Source organism: Daucus carota, chromosome 6 (genome assembly GCF_001625215.2).
Source record: "Daucus carota subsp. sativus chromosome 6, DH1 v3.0, whole genome shotgun sequence".
In the NCBI taxonomy this organism is placed as follows: Eukaryota; Viridiplantae; Streptophyta; class Magnoliopsida; order Apiales; family Apiaceae; genus Daucus; species Daucus carota.
The window spans coordinates 23,471,386-23,495,968 of NC_030386.2; the positions used below are offsets into that span (position 1 = coordinate 23,471,386).

At 37.5% G+C, this 24,583-nt stretch overlaps 6 protein-coding genes and 1 pseudogene across 10 annotated transcripts; 2 read left to right on the plus strand and 5 right to left on the minus strand.

Annotated features, from left to right (window-relative positions):
* Positions 1-820: 820 nt before the first annotated feature.
* Positions 821-2,564, plus strand: LOC108226105 (polyphenol oxidase, chloroplastic-like; annotated as a pseudogene).
* Positions 2,565-4,583: 2,019 nt separating this feature from the next.
* LOC108224325 (pentatricopeptide repeat-containing protein At5g48910) lies at positions 4,584-9,977 on the plus strand. Of its 5 annotated transcripts, XM_064079354.1 has the most exons (5): positions 4,584-6,546; positions 7,629-7,759; positions 7,957-8,775; positions 8,870-9,610; positions 9,719-9,977. In XM_064079354.1, the coding sequence occupies exons 1-2, from the start codon at positions 4,655-4,657 to the stop codon at positions 7,684-7,686; spliced, it is 1,950 nt and encodes a 649-aa protein (XP_063935424.1). In that variant the 5' UTR covers positions 4,584-4,654; the 3' UTR covers positions 7,687-7,759; positions 7,957-8,775; positions 8,870-9,610; positions 9,719-9,977. The 5 variants fall into 5 exon arrangements, with proteins under 5 accessions (XP_063935424.1, XP_017254374.1, XP_017254376.1 ...); XM_017398885.2 differs by having other exon boundaries at positions 7,957-9,610; XM_017398887.2 differs by having other exon boundaries at positions 4,584-6,270; positions 7,957-9,610.
* Positions 7,790-9,610, minus strand: LOC108224326 (putative clathrin assembly protein At1g03050). The gene has a single exon (XM_017398888.2). The coding sequence runs from the start codon at positions 9,545-9,547 to the stop codon at positions 7,790-7,792; it is 1,758 nt and encodes a 585-aa protein (XP_017254377.1). The 5' UTR covers positions 9,548-9,610.
* A 381-nt stretch (positions 9,978-10,358) lies between the features above and the next one.
* LOC108224411 (uncharacterized) lies at positions 10,359-16,065 on the minus strand. The gene is made up of 6 exons (XM_017399031.2): positions 15,667-16,065; positions 15,077-15,288; positions 13,091-13,408; positions 12,924-12,998; positions 12,044-12,118; positions 10,359-11,190 (listed from the first exon to the last, which is right to left on the minus strand). Exons 1-6 carry the CDS (start codon positions 15,878-15,880, stop codon positions 10,636-10,638), a joined length of 1,449 nt encoding a protein of 482 aa, XP_017254520.1. The 5' UTR covers positions 15,881-16,065; the 3' UTR covers positions 10,359-10,635.
* Positions 16,066-17,604: 1,539 nt separating this feature from the next.
* On the minus strand, positions 17,605-19,236 carry LOC135147252 (nuclear matrix constituent protein 1-like). Its single transcript, XM_064080142.1, has 2 exons — positions 18,100-19,236; positions 17,605-17,967 (listed from the first exon to the last, which is right to left on the minus strand). Exons 1-2 carry the CDS (start codon positions 19,234-19,236, stop codon positions 17,755-17,757), a joined length of 1,350 nt encoding a protein of 449 aa, XP_063936212.1. The 3' UTR covers positions 17,605-17,754.
* A 96-nt stretch (positions 19,237-19,332) lies between these two features.
* On the minus strand, positions 19,333-21,464 carry LOC108226916 (protein CROWDED NUCLEI 3). Its single transcript, XM_064080143.1, has 7 exons — positions 21,405-21,464; positions 21,041-21,297; positions 20,699-20,960; positions 20,530-20,613; positions 19,882-20,360; positions 19,531-19,801; positions 19,333-19,443 (listed from the first exon to the last, which is right to left on the minus strand). Exons 1-7 carry the CDS (start codon positions 21,462-21,464, stop codon positions 19,333-19,335), a joined length of 1,524 nt encoding a protein of 507 aa, XP_063936213.1.
* A 1,040-nt stretch (positions 21,465-22,504) lies between these two features.
* On the minus strand, positions 22,505-23,639 carry LOC108226865 (vacuolar iron transporter homolog 4). The gene has a single exon (XM_017401857.2). The coding sequence runs from the start codon at positions 23,353-23,355 to the stop codon at positions 22,714-22,716; it is 642 nt and encodes a 213-aa protein (XP_017257346.1). The 5' UTR covers positions 23,356-23,639; the 3' UTR covers positions 22,505-22,713.
* Positions 23,640-24,583: the final 944 nt, after the last annotated feature.

Below are 24,583 nucleotides of genomic sequence, written 5' to 3' on the forward strand. Positions count from 1 at the left end.
TATATATATCATCTACAACTACTGTTCTAAAAATCGTCGATTTAGCCGAATAATACCCTACAAGGTGGCCGACTGATTTGATTTTTGAAATCATATCATAAAAACCATAGAAAATTAATTTGTTTACTTTTTCAGATACATTGATTCTAATATTCTATTGTCCAGATTGACTAATACAGTCCAACTTGATTAAAATTATATAAAACAACACTAATTATTATTTTAATATATATATATATATGTGTGTGTGTGTGTGTGTTAATTACTCTGAGCTGAAACTTGAAAGTTATATATGATTGGAGATGTTAGTGATTTGTGTTAGATATACTCTGATGAGGATTTGGGACGAATATTTGTTAGTTTAATAAAATACGAATAAATAATTATATTATTATTATATTTAATTTGATAAATTTGAAACTACCAGGGTGATTAAGTGTACATGTACATTCATATATAAATCCTAATCAAGCATATAATGATAAGAATATATACTTGTGCTTAATTACAAGCTACATGCATATAAGATATAACTCGTAAAAAGTCTATCAAGAGGGTTTTCAATTCAATATATGAAGAGCATATATAATATAGACAGGTTTAGCAACACTGCCTGTGTATTTTAAAATTATTGAAAATGTGTTTGTTAAACCTAATTAATTTATGCTAGTATATAATAGAGTATTGGATAAGCCGGTTATATATCTTTAAATAATAGTGGTGATTGAGGTTAGGTAGGTTAACATATGGCCCAAGACTTGCTATATAAACCCCCTGTGTTTCAGAAGGAACATCAAACTAGAAGCTGCATTTGGAAGTCATGGCTTCTCTTCTCTTACCCCTCATCAGTGCTACTCATCTTCACAGAAACAACTCCATTTCCAACACTGGTTCATATTTCTTTAACCACCAAAAGCTTAAGCATGCTCATAAAAACAAGTTGTCATGTAGAGCCGTCAAGGAAAGTACTAAAGGAGATGAAGAAAATGTTGAAAGAGGAAAATTTGACAGGAGAGATATCCTTCTAGGACTGGGGGGCCTCTATGGCACAGCTGCAGTCAGTCAATCTGCAGTTCTTGCGGAACCAGTGGACGCTGTCAATTGTGGAAATGCAGACAGCCTACCTAAATGTACAAACATAAAAGATGGTAATTGCTGCCCTCCGGTTCCACCAGAAATAAAGATAGTTGATTTCACTTTTCCTACTTCTCCTAGTAGCCCTGGTAGCTTGCGCATTAGACCAGCAGCACATTTGGCTGACGACGTATATGTGGCCAAGTACAATAAGGCCATGGAGATCATGAGATCTCTACCTGAAGACCATCCGCATAGTTTTTGCACAGCAAGCTGCCATTCATTGTGCTTATTGTGACTCCGCTTATGAAGTGTCGCCTAAATTCCCCACTAAGAAGATGGACGTTCACTTCTCATGGCTATTCTTCCCATTCCACAGATGGTACATGTACTTTTTTGAGAAAATATTGGGGAAGCTGATTGATGATCCTACTTTCGCCATTCCCTTCTGGAACTGGGACTCCCCGGCAGGAATGCCAATTCCACCCATGTTTGCTGATCCATACTCCCCACTGTATGATAAACTACGTAACGACAACCATAGGCCACCACTCCCGGCTGATCTAAACTATAGCAAGACAAACCCTAGTCTTACTGGTGAAGCACTGATCGAAAGCAATATGAGTGTCATGTATACACAGATGGTTTCCAACAGCTCCACTCCTGAGCTATTCTTCGGAGGTCCCTACAGTGCAGGACAAGATCAGGTCCACCAACAGGGGTCGATAGAGAATCAGCCACATACTCAGGTCCACATATGGACTGGTGACCCTGACCAACCTAATGGAGAAGACATGGGCAGATTCTATTCCGCAGGTAGGGACCCCATCTTTTATGCTCATCATGCAAATGTGGACCGGATGTGGAATATATGGAAGGACCTTGACCCGGAACATCACAAGGATCTGGATAATACTGATTGGTTGGATGCGGCTTTTCTGTTCTATGATGAGACTGAGACACTGGTTCGAGTCAAGATCCGAGACTGTCTTGATACGGCCAAGTTAGGATACACCTACCAGAACATTCCTCTTCCTTGGCTCAAATTTCATCCAAAGCGGAAGCCTATCCCTAAGGGACGTGGAGGAGATAAAGAATTTCCCAAGGCTAGTGAAGTGTTCCCCAAAGTGCTGGACGTTATGATCAAAGTGACTGTTCCGAGGCCGAAGAAATCTAGAAGCAAAGAGGAAAAGGAAGCCCAGCAGGAGATCCTAGTGATAGAGGGGATAGAATATGACGGAGACGAGTACGTGAAGTTTGATGTTTATGTGAATGGTGACGATGAGGTGGGGAGTGGACCGGTCTACGCAGATTTTGCTGGGGTGTTTTCGAATGTGCCATCGACCAAGAAGACAAAAGTGAAAGCTACTCAGTCCTTTGGGTTAAGCAAGCTTTTGGAGGACCTGAAAGCTGAAGACGATGAAAATGTGGTGGTGGCTTTGGTTCCAAGAACTGGGCAAGGTAAAGTCACTGGTGGTTCCGCGGTGTAGCTGCTGGATGGGAGCCTACAAAACAACACCGGAGGGGGGTTTTGACCCCGCGGCGCCTCCGGCGTGAGAGTAAGCGTAGGTTTCGGAAGGATAAAGATTAGAGAAAGCGTAGGTTATCCTTCCGAAACACACACTTACACTCAGCATATATTCAAACACTCTCAGCCACCAGCCACCAGCAACCACCACACATACACACCTTCACCCACCACATATAGATAACATACTTTCTCTAATCTTTATCCTTCCGAAACCTACGCTTACTCTCACGCCGGAGGCGCCGCGGGGTCAAAACCCCCCTCCGGTGTTGTTTTGTAGGCTCCCATCCAGCAGCTACACCGCGGAACCACCAGTCACGGTGGAGGAAGGACCGGGATCAGAGATTGGCGTTATCACATCCATCTATACATGAGCCAGCTACGTGCATGAGCAGCTTGTATTTGTAGTTTTGTACTACGATTTGGACTAATAATCAAATGTTGTATTATGTGTGAGTTTTCAGAATTACTGTAATTGTAATTTTCTTTCATGACTTTGATCTTCTTAAGTTTACCATTGGGCGCTCTCAGCATTGCAATCTAGGTCCGAGTTGCAAACTTGCATCGAACTAAGCTTATTTGTTTTGGGCGATTCAAATTTTAGATTTGTGCTTTGATTTTGTTGTGAGGCTTATGATTTTTTCAATTTTCAATAACTAAAAACTTTGCTTAAACATTTCAAATCTTCTTTCTCCAGAGATGTATACCTAATTAATGGACTGGGCCGAACAACCCTAATTCTCTCTCTCATGAGAGTCGGCCGCTTCATCTTCCTCTAACCCTAGCCGCCTCCATCTCCTTCTCCACCCATTCTATCCATCCCCATCTATCTCCCTTCCTCCCATCTCAATTCTCTAGCCGCCCATTCTCCATCCACACAACACATCTTCTCTTCTTTTCAATTTTCAATCAATAATCCTCTTTGTATGTTTTTTCTTCAATAAAATCGAGTTTTGTTCCACAAAATTCGGAAAACTCATTTGAGTTCTTCATTGTCTTCTGTCTGAGTCATTATTTGTGTGTTTGAGTGTCTCGCTTTGTGCGATGTGTCTCGCTTTATGCGACGTGTTTGTATTGAAAATGAATTTTACGGTGTATTGGGAGATCCGGAGAACTCGCATCAACAACACTTTCGGCAGGTCTATAGCTGGTATCTGGCAGGTAGATAGCTGGGTTGCATTTGGAACGGTAGTGAAAATCGCATGTGCTCAGCTCTCACAAAATATATTTGTTCATAACATCAGGCCAACCGAGTCCTCTGAACATTGTACTATCCATGAAATTACTGTGAGGGTCAATTGTGAAGCTACTGATTTCGGAGGAGATGCCGGTTGGATTGCACAAGAAACCATCATCTTCATTTTTAATTTTCAGAATATTTGTATTCAGTTAGTTAAGCAATTCGGAAACAAAGCGGCTAATTATTTAGCTCGTTTATTTGTTTTTCAACCTGGTTGCATGATCAATTGTGGGTTTGTCCCGATTGAGTCTCTTTCGTGTTAATGAAATCTGCCCTGAATTTTGGCAAAAAAAAAAAAAAAACTTTGCTTAAACTACTTAATATATAGACTAATTAAATACTAGTATAATTTTAAATTTTTTTTGGTCTCATTATCAAAATTTTGTAACTTGTTTATCATATTGTTTAAATACAATTAAAGGTTACATCGATTTTCTAATTTTTATTTTACTTACTAAATTTTGGTTAAATATGAAAAGTGATTAGTAAATTTGATTAGTTTATTAAAAAGTCTATATTCAAACGAACAGGAATTTCTTATTAATTAATAACAAATTGACAATTTCAGAAAATTATGTAAATATGTATTTTATAATGAAACTTGAATTAAATTTTTAATAAAATATTAAATCAAATAAGTAAAATTAATGAGTATTAGATAAAATATTTAAAAAATCCACCTAAATGAATAAATTATTTTGTTAATAAGAAAAAATAGAGTCAAGTATTGTGCCACTGCCATAGCCTATCCATAATCTATCCTCAGAAGTCAGACCTCAAGTTGATGACAATTCTGTCCTTGCATCGTCGTCATGAATTCAACAACATTTCACAACCATGCACTCGCTTTTTCACACAATTCCTCTGTAATTTCAAAATGCAAATCTATGCGACACTTGCGTCAAATCCATGCCAATCTCATCAAAACAGGCCTCATTGCGGACCCTCTAGTCGCCTCCCAAGTTCTCAAATTCAGCGCCCTTTCGGAACATTGCAGACGTGACATTCAGTATGCACACAAAGTGTTTGTGCAAATGCCTCAGCCAAATTGCTTTTCTTGGAACACTATTATTAGAGCCCTTGTGGAAGTTGGGGATAATGGGTATTCAGTTGAAGCATTGAATATGTTTTATCTTATGTTGGAGAGTGAGTTTGTGGAGCCCAATAAGTATACTTTCCCTTCTGTACTTAAGGCTTGTGCTAATGTTGGGTTGGTAGAAGTAGGGAAGCAAGTTCATGGGATGATAAGGAAGTATGGGATAGAGAGAGATGAGTTTGTTTTGAGTAATCTTGTGAGGATGTATGTTTTGTGTGGGGAAATGGCTGATGCTTTTGTGTTGTTTGAAGATAATGTTTCCAGGAGTGATTGTAAGAAGATGAATTTGGGTAATGTTGTTTTGTGGAATGTGATGATTGATGGGTATGTTAGAGCTGGTAAATTTAGCGTTGCGTTGGAGATGTTTAATGATATGCCAGATAGAAGTGTGGTTTCGTGGAATTCTATGATCTCGGGGTATGCACAAAATGGATTTTATAAGGAGGCAATGGAAATGTTTAGGGAAATGCAAATGGGGGATGTATGTCCTAACTATGTTACGTTGGTTAGTGTTTTACCTGCAGTGTCGCGACTTGGGGCTCTTGAGTTGGGTAAATGGATTCATATCTATGCCTTGAGGAAGGGAATAGAGATTGACGAGGTGCTTGGTTCTGCATTGATTGATATGTATTCCAGTTGTGGAAGCATTATTGAAGCACTTGAGATATTTGAGAGCCTACAACACAAGAATGTGATCACTTGGAATGCTATGATAAATGGATTTGCCATGCATGGTCAAGCAAAGGATGCAATTAATTATTTCTGGAGGATGGAACAAGTGGGACTATCAGCTAGTGATGTAACCTACATCAGTGTGTTGACTGCTTGTAGCCATGCTGGTTTAGTGACTGAAGGCAAATCAATTTTTAATCATATGCATAAAGTGGGACTAGAACCTAGGATTGAACATTATGGTTGCATGGTTGATCTATTAGGCCGAGCTGGCCTTTTAGAAGAAGCTAAACAACTCATATTTGAGATGCCTTGTACAGCAGACGATGTAATATTAAAGGCCTTTCTTGGTGCTTGTAAATTACATGGGAATATTGATTTGGGAAAACGAGTAGCAAATGAGTTAATGGAGATGTCTCCTCATGACAGTGGTTCATATGTGGCTCTCTCAAATATGTATGCTTCTTTGGGTAAATGGGAGGAGGTGGCTGATGTTAGGTTGCGGATGAAGGAACTGGATGTAAGAAAAGATCCTGGATGCAGTTGGATAGAGCTCGATGGAGTGGTTCATGAGTTTTTGGTGGAAGATGATTCTCATCCAAGAAACAAAGAAATCCAGTATATGCTGAAAGAGATATCAAAGCAATTGAGTTTGACAGGGTATATGTCTGACACGAAACAAGTTTTTCTTAATATCGATGATGATGAGAAGGCAAGTGCCTTGCACTATCATAGTGAAAAGATAGCGCTTGCCTTCGGATTGATCAGTACGAGCCCTAAAACATCACTTCGAATATTTAAGAACCTCAGGATATGTTATGATTGTCACTCTACAATGAAACTTATATCCAGACTGTATAAACGTAAGATTGTAATAAGGGATCGGAAGCGTTTTCATCACTTTGAGAATGGATCGTGCTCGTGCATGGACTACTGGTAGTTGTACCCATGTTAGTCCTCTGACATATTTTTAACATCAAACGATTATCTATAGATTATACATATATGTTAAATTTGACATTTGGTATGAACAAATTCTTCTCTATAGATACACATATATAATGACTACTCTTTCACTTATATGTTAGGTGACCCTCACAGGGAGTATAAATATTCTATTACTTGTTGAACCCCATTGAAGACCATAGCGCTATACAAGATTTGGAAATGATATGTTTTTTCTCCTACCCTTGCTTATACAATTTTAGGTATTATTAATTGTATCGGAATAAAAGAAGAGGATTAAGCTCTTATGCTTTAAACGTAATGGCATGTATTTCTGAGCTGCTGATAGTTGTCTAATGGCATTCAAAACTGCCAAAGATACTTAAACATCTTGAAAGAAGGTTATATCCTACTTTCCCCTACAATATTCTTATATCACGCCGAGGTAGATTTGTAAAAGTTTGAAAATATGATTAACAGCCCGCAATCTGCATTCAAAATACATGTTAGAACTTAGAATTATAGTGCAATCCTAGAGAATTCTGCATGATCCCATTGAGATGTTTGAGTAACTCTAAACTCCTAGCAAAGAGTGGAAAAGTAGTTAAAACCTTGGTTTGTGTTGGAATGAAACTGGGAAACTATATCAAATGCAGATGCCAGATTTGAAGAATCTTGCCCTAGAGTCTACGAGTGGCACACACACACACACACACACACACAGTATTAATATATTATATAAATTAATAATGGTTCCTAATTGTAACTAATGATAATCAAATCATATTGGCACCATAAATACTCGGAGTGAAAATCTAGGAGGAAAGAAATAGAGCTGAAGCTTTGGATGTTGATCTATAGCTCCTATGTCTATAATTTAAAGCAGATATATACATCTGTTCTCTTACACGCTTATTCCATGCATGTCTATCTTCTAGATAAGTGGTTTACAGCGTTTGAAAAGAAAAATGTTGAACTTAAATTTCGGTTTTAGTGACACTTAAATTACCAGGGTTATCTTATATTGTTGACTAGAAGTGTCTGAACCATTAGTTTTATATGTACTTTTTCAGGTTAATCTTTGAAGTAAAGCTTATTTATATGGAGATATGGAGTCCACTGCTGCTGTAGTTATCAAAACTGTCCGAACCAAACCTAAACTGCTCTCTTCCCTTTAGCAAAAGTTACAATCTATCAGTAAATGGTAATACTAAATCCATGTTTATTAATAGTTTCACAAGGCATAGCCTCCATTATTGTATGGATATGCATTCTGTTGCTGTAATTTTGCCAGACTTACCTCTCCTTGCATTCCGTTTCTTGCATATTGCTGCCACATCAATTGTTCCTTCATTAATAACTGGTGTTTCTTCTCCAATTCTGACATCTGCACATAAGCAGGTGGTGGCACCCCAAGCGAGGCAGCAAATGGATCAGCCCCGGATGTACTCTGAGCTCCACCCCCTGCTGTTGGAGGTGCTGGTAATGCTAGCATTGCTGGCCTCCCGGCTGATCCTAATGCAACGCTGCTGGCACTTCCAGTAGCTATCATACCCGAGGATGCCATAGCATGCTTTATTGCCCCTTGTTGATACATACCATCTAGCATCAATGTATCAAACCCCCCTGGAAGTGAAGACTTCTGGTTTGCCAAGTGGCTTGCAGTCTGAACAAGGGCCGTCTCCCAGTCCCCTGTATTATTGAAGGCTTCCCATGCTGAAGTCCCGACTGTTGGTGTGGCGGTTGAAGGACCACCGTCAAATAAAGCTAAAGCCAATCTATTTGATTGTTCTTCACTTGTTGGGGCATCTGCACCCAGGTTCAGCAAATCACCCACATCCTGCCTTTTGGGCTCCACTTTAATCTCCTGTGCTGGTTCTTCCACTTTTACTTCCACCGCCTCTGCTTTCACTGTTTCTTCTACAAACCCTTCCGGTGGAGGTAACGTTTTCATTGCATTCAGATCCTCTTCAGGTTCTTCCTCTTTTTCTTCAACAGGCTCTACTTCTGCATTCATAGCCATTCTGTTTCTTAGCATCACTGATTTCTCACGTATGAACTCATCCATAGCATCCAGTTTCTGCTGTGTGATCTTGTCTACATCAGGATATTCAGATGTTCGTACAACACCAACACTCTTGGTCCACTCATAGAAACTGTCAAGCTCATCATACTGTTTTGAAACACGGCAAAAAATCTCATAAACTTTTACAGAATCAGGTATATCAAGCACCATGAATCTATCAATTAAGACACCCGTAGCCTCTGATATGTCATAATAAATCTGGAAACTATCTTTCACTATTGGGTATAGGGCGACAATGACAATTCTGTTAGTCCTCGCAGCACCTGTTGGCCGACATGCTAAAAACCTTTCAAGAAGTTGCATATAATGATGAATTCTCGAAAATATTTGCCCATTTGTCAGCTCCTGCACTGGTGTTGCTCTGGCTGTGGTAGCCCCTTGATTAGCCTCCTCGTCCTCTTCAATATAGGCGAACATGTTACCTTTTCCCCTCTTGTCTTGCATCCTGCACTCGAGCTGTTCATCAAGATACAGTGCATAGGTACGTACAAATGCAGAGTAATCCCAAGAATCAGCCTTTGTAGTGTCCCTGAAGTCAGACATGTTAAGAAGGCGTGTCCCTCGCCTTGTAGCAAAGAAAAACTCTTGCTCATAAGCTGGATCACCGTCAGACAGCAATCGCTGAATCAAAATAAGCGCCTTCAACGCAACAACCCAGTTCTTGGTCTTGTTAAGACGTCGTGAAATGGTGCCAACACAGGCAGCAATGTGGGAGCGAGAGTAAGTAGTTAAGCTCAGGATTTCACGTATGTACCTCTCCTCGGCTGGATACTGCTCGTGTCGGGTGGCCTTGACAATCGCTATATCGAGATCAGCAAGAGCTGTACTGCTAGCAACTTTGGCAAGGCTTATGCTCGTCTGATCTTTCACTGCTCCAATAGCTTGTCTGATCTTGCTCTGGGACATTGTATCTGTTAATTTTATATGCAGCTCTAATTGAATTGCAGGAGAGAAGTTTCAACCTGAATGGTATTCAATAGAACAGTGAATATTGCTACATACATTTCTGCATTATATATAATTATAATGGATGTTATAATTAATAATTAATATCTGCATTTGTATGTAATTTGGCAGGCCTTCATTTTGTACTGGGATCTGGAATGCATCAACACAAGAATGAACATGCAATGGGAAGAGTTTAGAAGTGCATGCATGTATTTACCTCAACAGGAGGATAAGCCAAACGATGTATGTCCGGAATTGATCAAAATAAATAGTGACGAAATTAATATCATTCTGTACAAAACACTTCTATTCAGACTGTAATTAATTTATTTTTTGTTCAAAAAAAAAAGTGAAGAGAAGACGGAGGGAGGCTTTCTATCTCCCTATCCTTGTTAGCCTGTGTCATTTCCTCTTCCAAAATTTTCCAACTCTACCGTGCATAATCCTCTTTTTCAGCATTACAACAAGGAATTTTTTAGTGGAATTTACACATAACACATGTCAATTATAATATCTCTGTACCCGTATGTTAATTGCTAAACCTATAGTATTAAATTAATCATGCAAGGGGTTAATTGTTAAATCTATGTTATATTTATCATGCATAGGTCTAGTTAATTCTACACACTTAGAATTTTTTTTTTTCCCCTAGCCAATAAATTAATACTGGTATATCTTTCCCTTTTTTTTCCTGCTTCTAGACCGTTTTGAACAAGAAAAAACAGCCAGAAAATTAACAATGAAAAATGGTTAAACAAGACATGGTGTCTGACAAAAAAAATATTTTTGATCTCTTCTTCTGTTTATGGACTTGCCACAATGATCAAACTACAAAATATAAAAAATGGTGTTCGATCTTTGCAGATTGCAGACATATTGTCAACATGTCAGTATCATATTACAAGTAGATCATACAACAGAAATCGACAATGTCAAAACAACTCATTGTTGGTAGAGTAGTGATAGATAACTAAATGACACCCCCTCAGGGCAGTATAGTGACCAGCAAAACCACAAATCTAAGCTTTCAAATGACCTACATTAGGCTACACATACTTTCCTCTATATTTTGGCTTCACTTCTTTACCACAGTTCCCATCATCTCCAGAACTCGAGTTATGATCAGCAGGGCTGAACACGGCAGAATGTAGATTCCCCTCTTCTAGCCACTTGAGATGGTTTTCTTTGAAATCCATGTGTTTCAACCGAGCTGACTCAGCAATGTCATCAGTGTATGGCTTGATCTTCACCATTGTTAGTAACACACGGCTGTAACGAAAACTTAGTATCTGTTCACAAGAAGCGATTAACTTAAAACACGGGTGTTCTGGAAAACTAGGACTGCTGGAACCATCATCTCGTACTACAGGATAGAAGTACACAAGTCTCCCATCCATTACAAGCATCTTTGCAGCAAGATCAAGCAAATCATGCACGCACTCCGCTAAGCTGTAAGCACCTGTTGAGGGAATATGATTTGTCCTCTTCTCGTCGGGAACAGTATATGGACCCACAACACCTTTCAGCAGTTTACGGCCACCAGATTTGCGCCCTCCAGCACGAACTCCATAGGGAGGGTCACATATTATGGCATCAAACACCTAAAAGTGTCAGGTTCTTGAATAGTTATTTAAAACGTTGTTGAAAATATCTGTGTCCAACTTACTATCATAGATTCGTAGGCCAGGATTTGTTTGACAGGGCTACGAAATACTTAAATCCATTACGTTTGAGCAACATACACATATATGTATTATATAACTTTAAATTCTAGTCTATAATCTTGTATAGCAAAAATGAACATATTCGAGACTTAAAAACAATTTATTTAATTTTTAGAAAGAGAAATTCATAAAAAAATTTATTTACAATTTTTTGAGGCTAACATAGATCATAAAAACTGGGACGCAAGAACATAAAACAAAAATTCATTAAACTATAAAGTCAAAACAATAACATATAATGCACAATTTATAACCTCAGTTCATTGCACTCTTATAGTTTGGCCACAATAATATCTTCATAAATAATATGCTCCTACCAGGTGTTTGGGAAAGAGATATTGGAGGGACCTATAGGATATTCCAAGATGATCCTGAGATCACGGGATTCTGAAAGATTAAATCGCCGCAGTCTTTAAAAGTCTCACTGTGGAACATTAAAATTTGGAAAAACAATATATCTTGTACAATTCAATCTCAAAACTTCAGGTACTGGGAGCTTCTCTTCAATTGGGTACATTTCAAGCCACACCACCACTCCTAAACTACTTTAAAATAGATTAGCATGATTTAAAAGGTGCATGCAGGAGTTCTATCGATAAGGTTAAAGTTGTGTATTTCTGAGTTGTGACTATAAAATCATAGATAATAGAATAGACAACCGATTGTAAAAATTTTGACCAGCAAAATCAAATATTTTGATTATTAGTACTGAAGGAACTAAAAGAGTTACCTCGGATAACCCAGGGCGCCAAGGAGGAAGGTTATTATCTGCTCGTAACAGGGAAATTGGCATTGGTAGTCCATACTGCAAGTAAAAAAGCTTATGCTTATATTAAATGAGTCTTATATAACAAAAAAAATTTAACCAAAGCAATGTTCTGTAAAGCATCAAGTAGTAAAGGTATTCCAAAAGGTAAATAGTAACTGTATTTGTTGGCAGACTTCTGGAGTTGGATACTTAGCATATGGGAGCAGAAATAGCTAATATAGTAAATTCCTCAAAGTCACTCCAATAACCTGAACAGAAGATTGACCTTGTGGAAAGTCCTCTTTTGGTAATCGTCAAGTGTCCCTCCCCTTTCCTAAGTACCCCATCAACGAATCTGACTTGACCATATATGCCTACTAACTTTAACTTCGAGTATTGCAATGAAGTTCAGTGTCTGTCAACACTCACTTCAAGCATAGAAAACTGAAATGAGCTTTTCCCTAGTCCAACATATGAGAGAACTAGATTGTGTAAAAGAAAAAATGGTTCACGGGGAAGAAATAAGAAAAAGTATACACTGGAATTCAGATTACCCTAAAATACAAGATTAGGTGTTCTCTATGATTAGTTCACTTGTTTTTAATATATAAATTATTTTATGTTTCCTATAAGGTTTCTAATGTACAGAAAAAGTCAAATATGTAAATTATCATTCAGGCTTGCAAAAGATGTCTCAATGCATGATTATTGAGAATCTTACTGGAGTATTCTTTACTGAGTGGCATTGAGTAAAAACTTAAGAACAAATTTTAGGGTTGTAGTGTAACATTTAAAAAGGGATTAGTCAACAAACAACAAATTGCAAGTTATACCAAAAAAAAATGTTCTACATAGGTTTTACCTGCTTAAAATTGCTCCAAACATTACAGTCCGGGCCACGACCATCACGTACTACCCTAATGTCAATATCTGCACCCTGATCATATTTTCAAGATAGTTGTTACTTGCTTAAAAGTAAAGGTAAGAACCAGCTTTATAACTAGTATGTTACAAAAATAAAGACCTTACCATAGTCATAGCTCCAAAATGAGCCGCGGCAACCAGAATGCTCCCTGTCCCGACAAAGGGATCATACACAAGTTTTCCATGTGTAGCTTTTGCTTGATTGGCCATCAAGAAAGCAACTTCTGCATCCATGGCTGTTGGCCCAAGATAATTACGGCTCTTTAATTCATAGGTTGGCAAGAGCTTCCTGTCAGCAGCTCCAACTTCTCGACCAAAAAATATTCTCTTTTGAACAACAGGTGGGAGACCATTATGAGATCCATAGTCATCTGTTTCCATGATCCAAAAGTTATGCTCTGGGTTTTTTAAATTTACTCGACCCTGAAACATTATTCATGTTGACACAAAAATGGAGACAGATGAATGTATCTTGCAAACCAAATCTATAAGACATTCAAAACCTAATTATAAAATAATCAAGAAAATGGAAAGAAATGCAGCGATTAACGCTATCTGATTACAAAATGGAGGTTAGCTATGGTCTGGGTGCTAGTCTTGGATAGTAACCAGCATGTACTTTGAGATGTACAATAACTTTGCAGCAATGCATAATGTGGAAAAGGTAGCACCTCTTTATCATTGATGCATATATGCAAAATATAAAATTGATAGGCATATATAATGGTCTTACATATAGTATTATAAAATGTGCCAAGCCGTTGCTAATCACTTATTTGTGGAACTTAATGGCTGCTAGTATTAGGAGTTTCAGTGCGCCTAGCGAAATTCAATCTTTCAAAGCCAGAAGGGATGCATACAAAATTTTTTTGTCCAAAAGGGCTTTCTCACACCATGTAAATGCCACAATGCATTTAGGGTCTATTCCAGGGATGACAAAATAATCCGATCCGACAAATAACTGATCCAAAACCCCCGAAATTTTAGATTTACCGAACCCAATTTTTTGGATTTGGATTTGGATATTAGGTATAGCGATCCTAAACCCGATCTGAATCCGAAACCGAAAAAACCTGAACACACACACACACACACACATATATATATATGATATATTATTTATTACACATTATAATATATATTACAATATATATAAGTTTAATAATATATTATATATTATACATTATAATATATTGCAATATATACATTACTTAATATTCATAAAATATTTTTTAGTTAATAATTAAATCCAAGATATGTCATATTGGATACATAATATTTTATATTATAGTACATTATAAGTTTATTAATTAAAATTCGGTTTTCACTTAGCCGAAAAAATAAGTGAGACAATGATAAACATTCAATGTATGGTTATGAGATGTGTGTAATTCTTTCTTTAAAATAGTTATTAATTGATGTATTTTAAGTGTTAATGATGTATTATAATCCTACATATCAAGGGATGTTAATGTATTGAAAGTTAATGGTTAAGTATTTATAAATTCAAAATTTCATGTTTCGGATTTCGGGTATATCCATATCTAGTCTTGAAAAAAAAAAACCGGGTTTCGGGTATTACCCGAATCCAATCCAAATTTTGTCGGATCAGAATCGGATTTTCATTTTTGAGTTCGGGTCGGGTTCGGGTATGGATAAAAAATTCGGGTTTGGATTTGGATACTGCCATATCAGATTCGATCCGACGCAATTGTCATCCCTAGTTTAATCCATATATCTTTAAAGTGAGGGTTTAAATTTAACACAAACTAAAATCCTAAAACATATATATCATGAAGATAATAGGAAAAAATTGTGTCTCCAGTTTTATCTTACCAACTCTTACCACTAAATGATAATAGAAGTGCAGACAATCGGCACTGGAAAAATCAATTAATTGAAACTTAGAAATGGTTTCTAGTAGTAGTATATATGAAATTTTTTATAGCTACAAAAATTTAAAAAACAATTTAGAAATCTAACCAAGATGTTTCATTCATCAAATTTCATTCGGTTACTGAGCTAGATTTATGATAAAAATTAATAGCAGTTACAACACACTTTATCATGCCTCAAAGGAAAAAGATAAACCTTAAATGGGATGTAAGAGAGCCCTCGAATGCGTTCATTATGTTCTGTAAAGCTCATGACTTTTCCAAAAGTATCAATACTGATTCTGAAGGTGCTATCTGAATTCAGGTACGGCAATTTACGCTCTTCTGGATAACCTTTTATAGATTCCTCCAGTTCCTCATAGCTATTTCCTTCGCCCCAAAGTTCAAAAAGCCCTTTCACAAGCATACCTGCATATTTGAGGATCAACGATTTAATATAATATTATAATCTAAACACATAGTAAAAGGGGACTAAGGTGATTCTTCAGCTTAAGACCAAATGATATACTTATTCCAAGAAAAGGAATACAAAGCAAGAAAAAACTCCATAGATAAATCATTTGCAACTCATACCGACATCCTGTGGAGTAGAAGGTGTACAAGGCAGAATAAAGATATCTTAAACGCTGTTGTAAAAAATGTTCGAGCCCATTTGGGTTAGCTAAAATGAATAATTTACAGCTATGGCGTCAACAATATTAGTGAAATAGTGGGAAGCATAAAATAAGTCTCATTATATTGTTAGCTAAGTTTACATTACCAAGCAAGAAAAAAAAAAGAGCTTACTTCGATTAGCAACACTGCGGGCAATGTCCTCAGAAGGGAGATTAACAAAATGAAAAGGAGAATCAGGGTGGTGATGTTCAGGTAACTTCCACTCTAATGAATGCTGTTGGCCATGTGGGTCATCATCGAATGCCCCGAATAGCTCAGCCAAAGATTCTACTTCAGGTTTTCTGTAATCCAACAGTCTGTGGTAAAACACGCACAAGTACCACATCTCTCTCCAGCTGCTAATCTCTCTCTCTGTCTCTCTGGAAATAGAGTAGAGGATGAAGGAAGGGAATGGGTGGGGTTTAGGCGGAGGGTTTATTTGTATAAAGCAAGACAAGAAGAAGGTCCTTGAAACCCTGGACTGTCAAACCTATTTTTTCAGGCGGACCGTGTTAAAGATGATTATGAGCCCAACTCAATTACCCAAAACTTTCGGCAAGTTTACCTAACCATTTTCACCCTTTCTTTTGGAAATCCCGATTAATTTTTGAAAAGGAAAATTATCAATTCATCGATCGACTCCGATTTGATTGAACTTTTAAATTGATTTTAAAAACTTCAAACAAATCATGAATTTTATTTTTTTTTTACAAAATGCAAATTCATTCCATTAAATTAAAATAAGTTTAGTCGGGACAAATCCCCAACTGACAATGCAATCAGGTTGATAAACAATAAAACGAGCTAAACAAATAGCCGCATTGTTTCCAGACTGCTTAACAAACTGAATCCAAGGATTCTTGAAATTGAAAATGAATACAAAGGCTTCTCGAGTAATCCAGCATCCAGCCTACATCAATCCCGAAAATGGTAGCTTCACAATTGACCTTCACAATAGTTCCATGGCTGTTGCGGTGTTCAGACGACTCAGTTGTAAAAACTAAGCAATGAGGAACAAGGGTCCTCGAATAATGAACAACTATAATTTGTGAAAGGTGAGCACATGCGATCGCCAAGCGTACCCCAGCTATCTACATGCCGGGAGCCAGCTATAGACATGCCGAAAGTAATAATGATGCGATAACCCAGATCTCCCAAAACTCCATCACAATCATTCTCATTGATAACACAGAAAGACATAACAACGCAGAATCACCCAAGAATGGGGTACTAAATCAACACACGCCAAAAGGCGAGACGGAAAAACACAATCGGACTTTTGATTTCAAAAGATCTGATTTATTCAGAAAACAATCAAGCCCAAACTCAAATCCGAAACAGATCCGAGAATAAAACTCGATTGGAATCTTCGAGGTTTAAGCAACACTCGATTTTATTGAAAAACAAAAAACTGGTAAATAGTGGAGAAGATGGGAGAGCGAAAATGATTTGGTGGATGAAGAGGATGAAGGTGAAGAATGGAGAAGTGACGGTTAGTTTTGGGAGTCGACTTTCAAAACCCTAATTTGAGACATGATTAAAAATAATTAATATATATTATAAATAAATATCATACAGATTATTATGTAAGAAATTCACTCTAACAAAACATTATAAATTACTACGCCTTGATATTGATTATATTCAAATTTTACGTAATGTTGGAAATGCTCTTAGACTTGTCTTTTTATTCATTTTATTTTATTTATTTATTTAAACATAATTTCAACAAAATTGAGCTGAGATTTAGCACAAGTTCTATTCCATAATGAAATATGTTCTAAAAATATGTGGACCAGCAGAGCTCGGTCGCTGAAAATCGAAGAGCAGACACAGCTTATTACTCGAAAATCAATCTCTGAACTATGCCAGAACTCATAATTATTTTTAAGCAACAGCATTCAAAGAAAAAATTATTTGAAGTATCATCAGCTGCATTACAAACAAGGCATATCAAATTCACTTCATTGCAAATCGTATCATGCGATCTCTGTTAATACTCATCTATTATAAAATATTCAGGTGAAAAAGCCAAATCTTGGAGTCTGTCATAAAAATCAAACCACTCTATCAACCTCTGTCAAAATTACTGAGAAGAATATGAATAATTCTGTAAACTAAACTTTAGTACTACGAGCAATCAACATTTTTATGATAGTCATATGATTAAATACTCTCCAGTTGGATGATACCCGAAGGACAACTTGCAAGATTCTGCAATCAAGTAACGAAGAAGTTCCAGATCTTCTTGTGTATGGGAACTCTACCCTCTGATTCCTCATCCATATCCTCGTCCTCGCTTATTACTTCATATTCATCACCTCCATTTTCAGTGCTGCGTTCAGGTATCATACTATTTACCTCTTCATTGCACTCTATTTTTTCTGTTAGCACTGGCTCGATACTCTTATCATGAGTTTCGGATGTTTTGAGCTGTGCATCAAAGAAAAAAGATTGTATAAGTACATTTCACAAGAAGACTATATTGTAGAGTAGGTAACTCAATAATATGTAAATCAAGTCCAAAATTTTCTACAGAAGTAGGAAAACTAAAAAATGCAGTACCTTAACATCCCCCTCTGCTGAGAGATCTTGTATTCCAGGACTTGTACATGTTGTAACCTCTACAGGTCGTGTTGGATCATCTTTCTCAGAAGCTATATCCTGTGATGAAGCAAATAGAAATGGTTCTCTATCCTTGATAAATTGTTCTCCCACCTCAACCTTAACCTTCTTGTTGGGAACTTGAAGCTCATTGATGCCCTTGTGCTTTTCAAGTTGGTTCTCTTCCAGCTGCTTCTTGTTCAGGGGTATATCCTTCTCTATTCTACACCTTTTGAACCTCGATTCTTCCACATCCTTTTGGGCAGCTTCCTTCAAGTAATTGATATTGTTATATTCTCTCTCCCTCTCCTCCATGAATGCCCTCTCCCTTTCATTCATATGTGCCTCCAGTTCCTCTCGTTTCTTTTGTAGGTCGACCTCAAGATCCTTTCTGCGTTGCTCAAACTCATTAAGCATTTGCCTACGTCCAAGTTGAGCCTTTTCAGATATAAGGGACTGCTCTTGCCTCATTTTAGTGGCAAACGTTTCTTTTTCTATTTCAAGAGTTTCCAACTCCCTTTTAACATGATCTTCCATTGCAAGCCTATCATTCTTTAATTGATCCTCCTCAGACTGTTTGAGTTTCTCAAAAAACTTAATCTCTTCTTTCAGTTGCGCCTGCATACGAAGATATTCTGCCCTTTCTTCTTCAGAAATCTTGAGATTCTTTGTTTTTTCTTGAATCTTACTCTCCCGTTGGCTAATGTCAGTCCTCATCTTCTCAATCTCATCTTTAAAGGTTTGAAGAGAATCCTTATCAACAAGCATTTGTTTCTTTTCCAAATCCAGCCTTCTCTCATCTGACTTCAGTAGGTTCCCTTTCTCTTCCAAAGTCCTTAAATTCGCGTCCAGGTGTTTTTCTTTCCCTTTAATTCTTTCAGACTTGTTTTTCAAATGTAGTTCAAGCTTACCCAGTTCTTCCTCTCTACAGGTGACTGCGTCTTCTTTCCATTTCAAGAAATTCAGCCAGCTTCTCTTCTCGTCGTTAAGAGACTGCCTTTTTCTATCCATTCCAACCTCAAACTCCTGCATTTTTGCATTAAACAAAGCACATTGTTCAACAAGAAGCATCTGAATCTCAACCGACAAGAAGTACATTAGAATTGATCAATTATAAGAGTTGTGCCACATGATGTAAGATATATGTTGGAAAGAAGAAAAGACAAACATGAGGCAAAATTGATTAATAACCATTTATAAGATCTTAATGTAGATACTCACTCTTTCCCTAGCAGTCAGCTTTTCTGTCAAAGCCAGCAACTCCTTATCCTTCATCTCCAGGTCACTCCTAAGAGCCTCGGCTTTCTGTAATCAAATATGAAGAATATATCACCTAAAATACCATATCTGACAAACAAAAATAACGGCAAACTAAGAAGAATAAAAGCTCACTTGCTCTTGCTCTGTTAAATTTGCCAGTCTGTGATTTATATCCTCCTCTTTTTTGTTCAAAACTGAGGTGCTCAAGTCAATTTCCTTCTGCGCTTTTTTGAGATCTCGCTCTTTAAGCTTTAAAGCCATCTCAGATTCATTTAGTTTTACCTCCCTCTCAGTAGTAATTCTCTGGCCCTCACATAATTTATCTTTACCTTCTTGCAGTTTTCTCTCCCGCTCTTGCAGATCATTTTCCTTAGTAGAAAAAGTGGCTTCCTGTGCTTCACGCCTGCAGATTAGAGATCGTTAATAAAAGCTCCAATCTGTAAGAAATGGAAGTTGTACAGAAGTTTTTTTCACATATCATACTCTGCAATGAAGGACGCACGCTCCTTTAGGAACAAATTGCCACGAGTCTGAATCTCTTCTTTCAGTTCCAACTGCAAACGAATATTTTCTGCCCTTTCTTCTTCAGCAGTCTTGAGTTTCTCAATTTCTTCTTGAATCTTCCTCTCCTGCTGGCTAATACCATTCCTCCTCTTCTCAGTCTCGTCTTTAAAACTTTTAAGACAAGCCTTCTCGACAAGAATTCTCTCCTTTTCCGAATCCAGCCTTTTCTCTTCTGACTTGAGTAGCTTCTCTTTCTCTTTTAAAGTTATCAACTTCGCTTCTAGGTCTTTCTCTTTCTCTTCAATTCTTTCAGACTTGTTTTCCAAAGATAACTCAAGCTTACCCAGCTTTTCTGCTCTATCGGTGATCTCCTCTTCTCGGTATTGCAAGCCATCCAGCCTACTTCTCTCCTCGTCGTTAAGAGACTTCCTTTTTCCATCCATCTCCACCTCAAATTCCTGCATTATTGCATCAAGGACAAGACGTTATGACAATAGTTGTACCAAATGATGCAAGACGTATACAGTATACTGGAAAAGAAAAGAAAAAAGACATAGCAAGGGAAGTACTAAGATCAATGTAAATTAATTAATAACTGTTCACATGAGCTTAAGTATAGATACTCACTCGTTCCCTAGCAGTCAGCTTTTCTGTTAAAGCCAGGAACTCCTTGTCCTTCATCTCCAGGTCAATCCTAAGAGTCTCGACTTTCTGTAATCAAATATGAAGAATTTATAAACGGAAAATGCTATATTTGACAAACAATGATGGCAAAATTAAGACGAATAGAACTTACATGTTCTTGAGCTGTTAAATTTGCTAGTCTGTGATTTATATCATCCTCTTTCCTCTTCAAAACTGAAGTGTTGACAATAATTTCCTTTTCCATTCTTTTAAGTTCCTGATCTTTAAGGTTTAAAGCCTTCTCAGTTTCATCTACCTTAACCTCCCTCTCGGTAGTAATTCTAAGGCGCTCGGATAACTTTTCTTGCAGTCTTCTCTCCCACTGTTGCAAATCTTTTTTCTTCTTACAAAGTGTGGCTTCATGCGCTCCACGCCTGCAGATTAGAGAGTCATTTAAATAAACTCCAATTTGTAAGAAATGCAAGTTGTAGAGAAGTTGTTTCACATATCATACTCTGCAATGAAGAATTCAACCTCCCTTTGAAACAAACTGTCGCGAGTCTCAACTTCTTCCAGTTTCCTACCCAACTCCAGTCTCTTTCTATTTGCCTCCTCAAGCTTGACTTCAGCAACATGCAACTTCTTTTCCAGATCCATAGACTTCGCCTTCAGTCCAGATAACATAGCATCTGTTTCGACCCTTTTGGCCTCAGATGATTGCAGCTTTGCTCGCTCAAATCCTTCACCAGACTCGCACAAAGCTCTCTTGAGCTACAAAAGGAAGCTTCAACAGTCATACTGCTAACAGATTATACGCCAAAAAAATTGCTCTAAAAAAAGACGCCTATCACAGCGACTAGAATAGACCAAAACCATACATCATAATTCACTGGCATTCTTAAGACTGTCAGATAAATTTCTTTAAGAATGAAAAACATTACTCTATAGCAAAAGTTATCTTACCTGAGCAGCATACTTCTTTTCCGAGTCCAGAGCTTTCAGCAAATTCTCCACTCGCCTCTCAAAATCAAGATGCTTCGCCTTCTCTCGTTTGAGCATCTCCTGCAATCCTGTTACTGTCTCTCTCATTCCATCATACTTTGAACTCCACTCTTCCTTTTTCATCACTAGAAGTTCCATACTATTCTGACTGTCAAAAAGCTGCTCAAAAAACATGTTAATCAGATACCACACAGACAACGGGGCCGTTCTCTGAGAAAAAAGTTAGTATTCTCAGCTTTTAATTTTAAAGGTGCTTATACTTATTTACTCAAACGGATTAAGAAAAGCAACACAAACGGGTTAAGAAAAGCAAAAACCATAAGCAGCTTCAAGCTTCTGCAAAACATTAACACCTGAGATAAATTACCCCCGGAAAAATCCAAAATTTAATCATTTTAAAAAAATCCTAATCCAAACATTAACACCTGAGATAAATTGTGATTCCCCGTTAACAGGCTCATTAATCATCAACTAAACGCTCGATTGTCATATCATATAACAATGCATAACACACACACATATTAAAAAGCAACAATTGAGATGAATGACTAAACTCAGTTTATGTAAATAAGTGTACCTGTCTTTCGAGTTTCGCAATCTTTTGGAGCATTGCTTTCTCATCGGAAATTCCAGCCTCACTTCCCCTTGTATCCACCGGTGAGTTGTGCTCATCGGAGTTGTTGTTGTGTGAAGCGAACATCTCTAAACCCTAGTAATTAAACTTAGGTGTTTTATGATATGCATGCATGATGAAATCCGTTTATAAAGGGAGTGAACGCAGTAGTAGTAGTATCCTAGTGGGAAGTGAAAATTAGAGTTTTATATTTTCACAACACCTTTTCCCTTATCCTCCCGGATTCTGTATCCGATTCTCGCTCATCTAGAGATTTATTACGAACAGATACTAATTTCTAAAATATATAAGTCTAACTATTCAAAAAATAGATCGTTATTTAAATTTCTGCTCGAAAATGCGTATTTATAAGATAAAATATTATTGTTATTTAATTCTGCAGTACAATACAGTAGAAGGGAGAAAGCCATTATAATAAGCAAAATTACACAAATTCACAAATAGAATTCTTTCCCACCAGATAGAGTCTAGATTTGCTGTATGTTTTGTTCAAGCAATCCAAGAGTTCTGATTCCAGGGCCATTTATTTGTTAATAACACAAGCTTTTTTCTTAAAGGTTGGAGTCGAGCCCTGTAGATGCTATCAACTTGGTAAATCCATAAGTGATACTCATAGCCATCCAGCCTCCAATCAACACCCTAACACAAGACTTGCACACCGGAGAGCCTCCCATCACAGCCCCGATCCAACCGAACACCACCAGGGCCAAGGTCACTGCAACAACCACCACTTCAAGCCTCAACACATATTCTCCTATAAAAGTTGCGGCCAGCAGGGGAACCACGGCTCCCAGCATGAATGCAAGCGCGGATGCCACAGCTGCCTGCAATGGACTAGGCAGTTTTTCCCTCTCTATTTCGCAGTTTTCATCATCTGTAGTCACTTGAAGGCCTCTGTCTCTCTTCATCTGAGCCACTTCAATGTCGAGCTGAGAGTACACGGACACAAACTCCCCAATGGCCATGCTACAAGCACCTGCAACAAGGCCTGCAAAGCCACTGAGTATCATGGCTTTTACGTCTTTCTTAACAGCTCCCACGCCCATCATCAGCGAGGCAATGGACACAAGTCCATCCGTGGCTCCTAACACAGCTGCACGAATCCACTGCCCTCTTTTAGAATAGTCTGTCTCTTCCTTCTCTACAGATAACTCTTGTTTCTCAATCACCTGGCTGTTTGTTATGGTTTCCATTGCTGTCACTAAGAAATATATGAAATTATGGTTTCAATTGTAGAAAAACCATCCGGGCACCAAGGATATTTATAGAGGACCAGCAAATTCGGTCAGCATCAATAGTGCAATGAGCATTAGTGCTCTATAAAAAACTACGCGAGTGTGTGAGGCACAAGCCCTTTATGATTAACTAATCTGAAATCTTTAGCAGATTGATCAGCAGGTATACAATAGCTTGATGAATCTTTGTAATGTAACAGAAACTTTAAAGGTGGATATGTGCATAGGAGAGCACAACAAGAAACAGAGATTTTATGAAGATACATTACTAATATAAAATTGTGGGAGTGTGCATTTCACAAGAAAGAGACTACATAGATTTATGTCTTCATCATATACCTGTGAAACTTGTTGTTCAGGTTTGGCTCATTCATTAGTTCCACATGAAGTGTTAACTTTGTCTTTAGCTACAAGTTAGTGCACCAGTTGTCTAGAAGTTATATGAAAGCTAGAGCCATTTGCAGAAAGCAATCAATCAACTCTGAGCAAAATAGACACTGTCTGTATACAAAAGAACCGCGCAATGTATTCTGTTACTTGGTTATGATCAAACTTCAGAATGATACGAGACTAACTGAAATTTTTACCTAACTGCAGATCTCAGAATCATACATTCCAACATATCGAAAATTTTAAAATGGAGACGTTTGTTTAAGTTTCTACTTATCCCGAAATCTTAAAGTGCTAGGAGGAGGATTTCATCGAAGATATCTTTATATCTGGGGGTTTCTGGAATTTCGACCATGCTATCATCAACAATGAGGTTTCCACTCATTCTATGCCTTTTTTTTTATCTTTGCAGCACAAGCTGCATAGTTTTTTAATTCTTAAAAGTTGAAGGGAGCGTGGAGGATATGTTAAATTTTAGCAGAAAATGGTTTGGAGTGTGTAGTCCACACATACACCACATAAATATCCTCTTTTCCTTGTTCGTTCAGCTTAATGGAAAGAGTTGTTTATTGTTTCGTACCATGCATTTGTCATTTGCCTATACCTTGCTTCTATAACGTTGTTTTCTGAAGACTATGCTTTTCTAACCTCTCTTTTTATATGCTGCTCAAGTAGGTCTTCAATACTTGGCATCACTTCACCGGTGTCAGCTTCGCCGTATAGGAAATTTTCGTTTTCTATATCGTCTTGCTTTCACATCATTTTTAACGTCCATTTTCTAAACAGCACCCTTAAT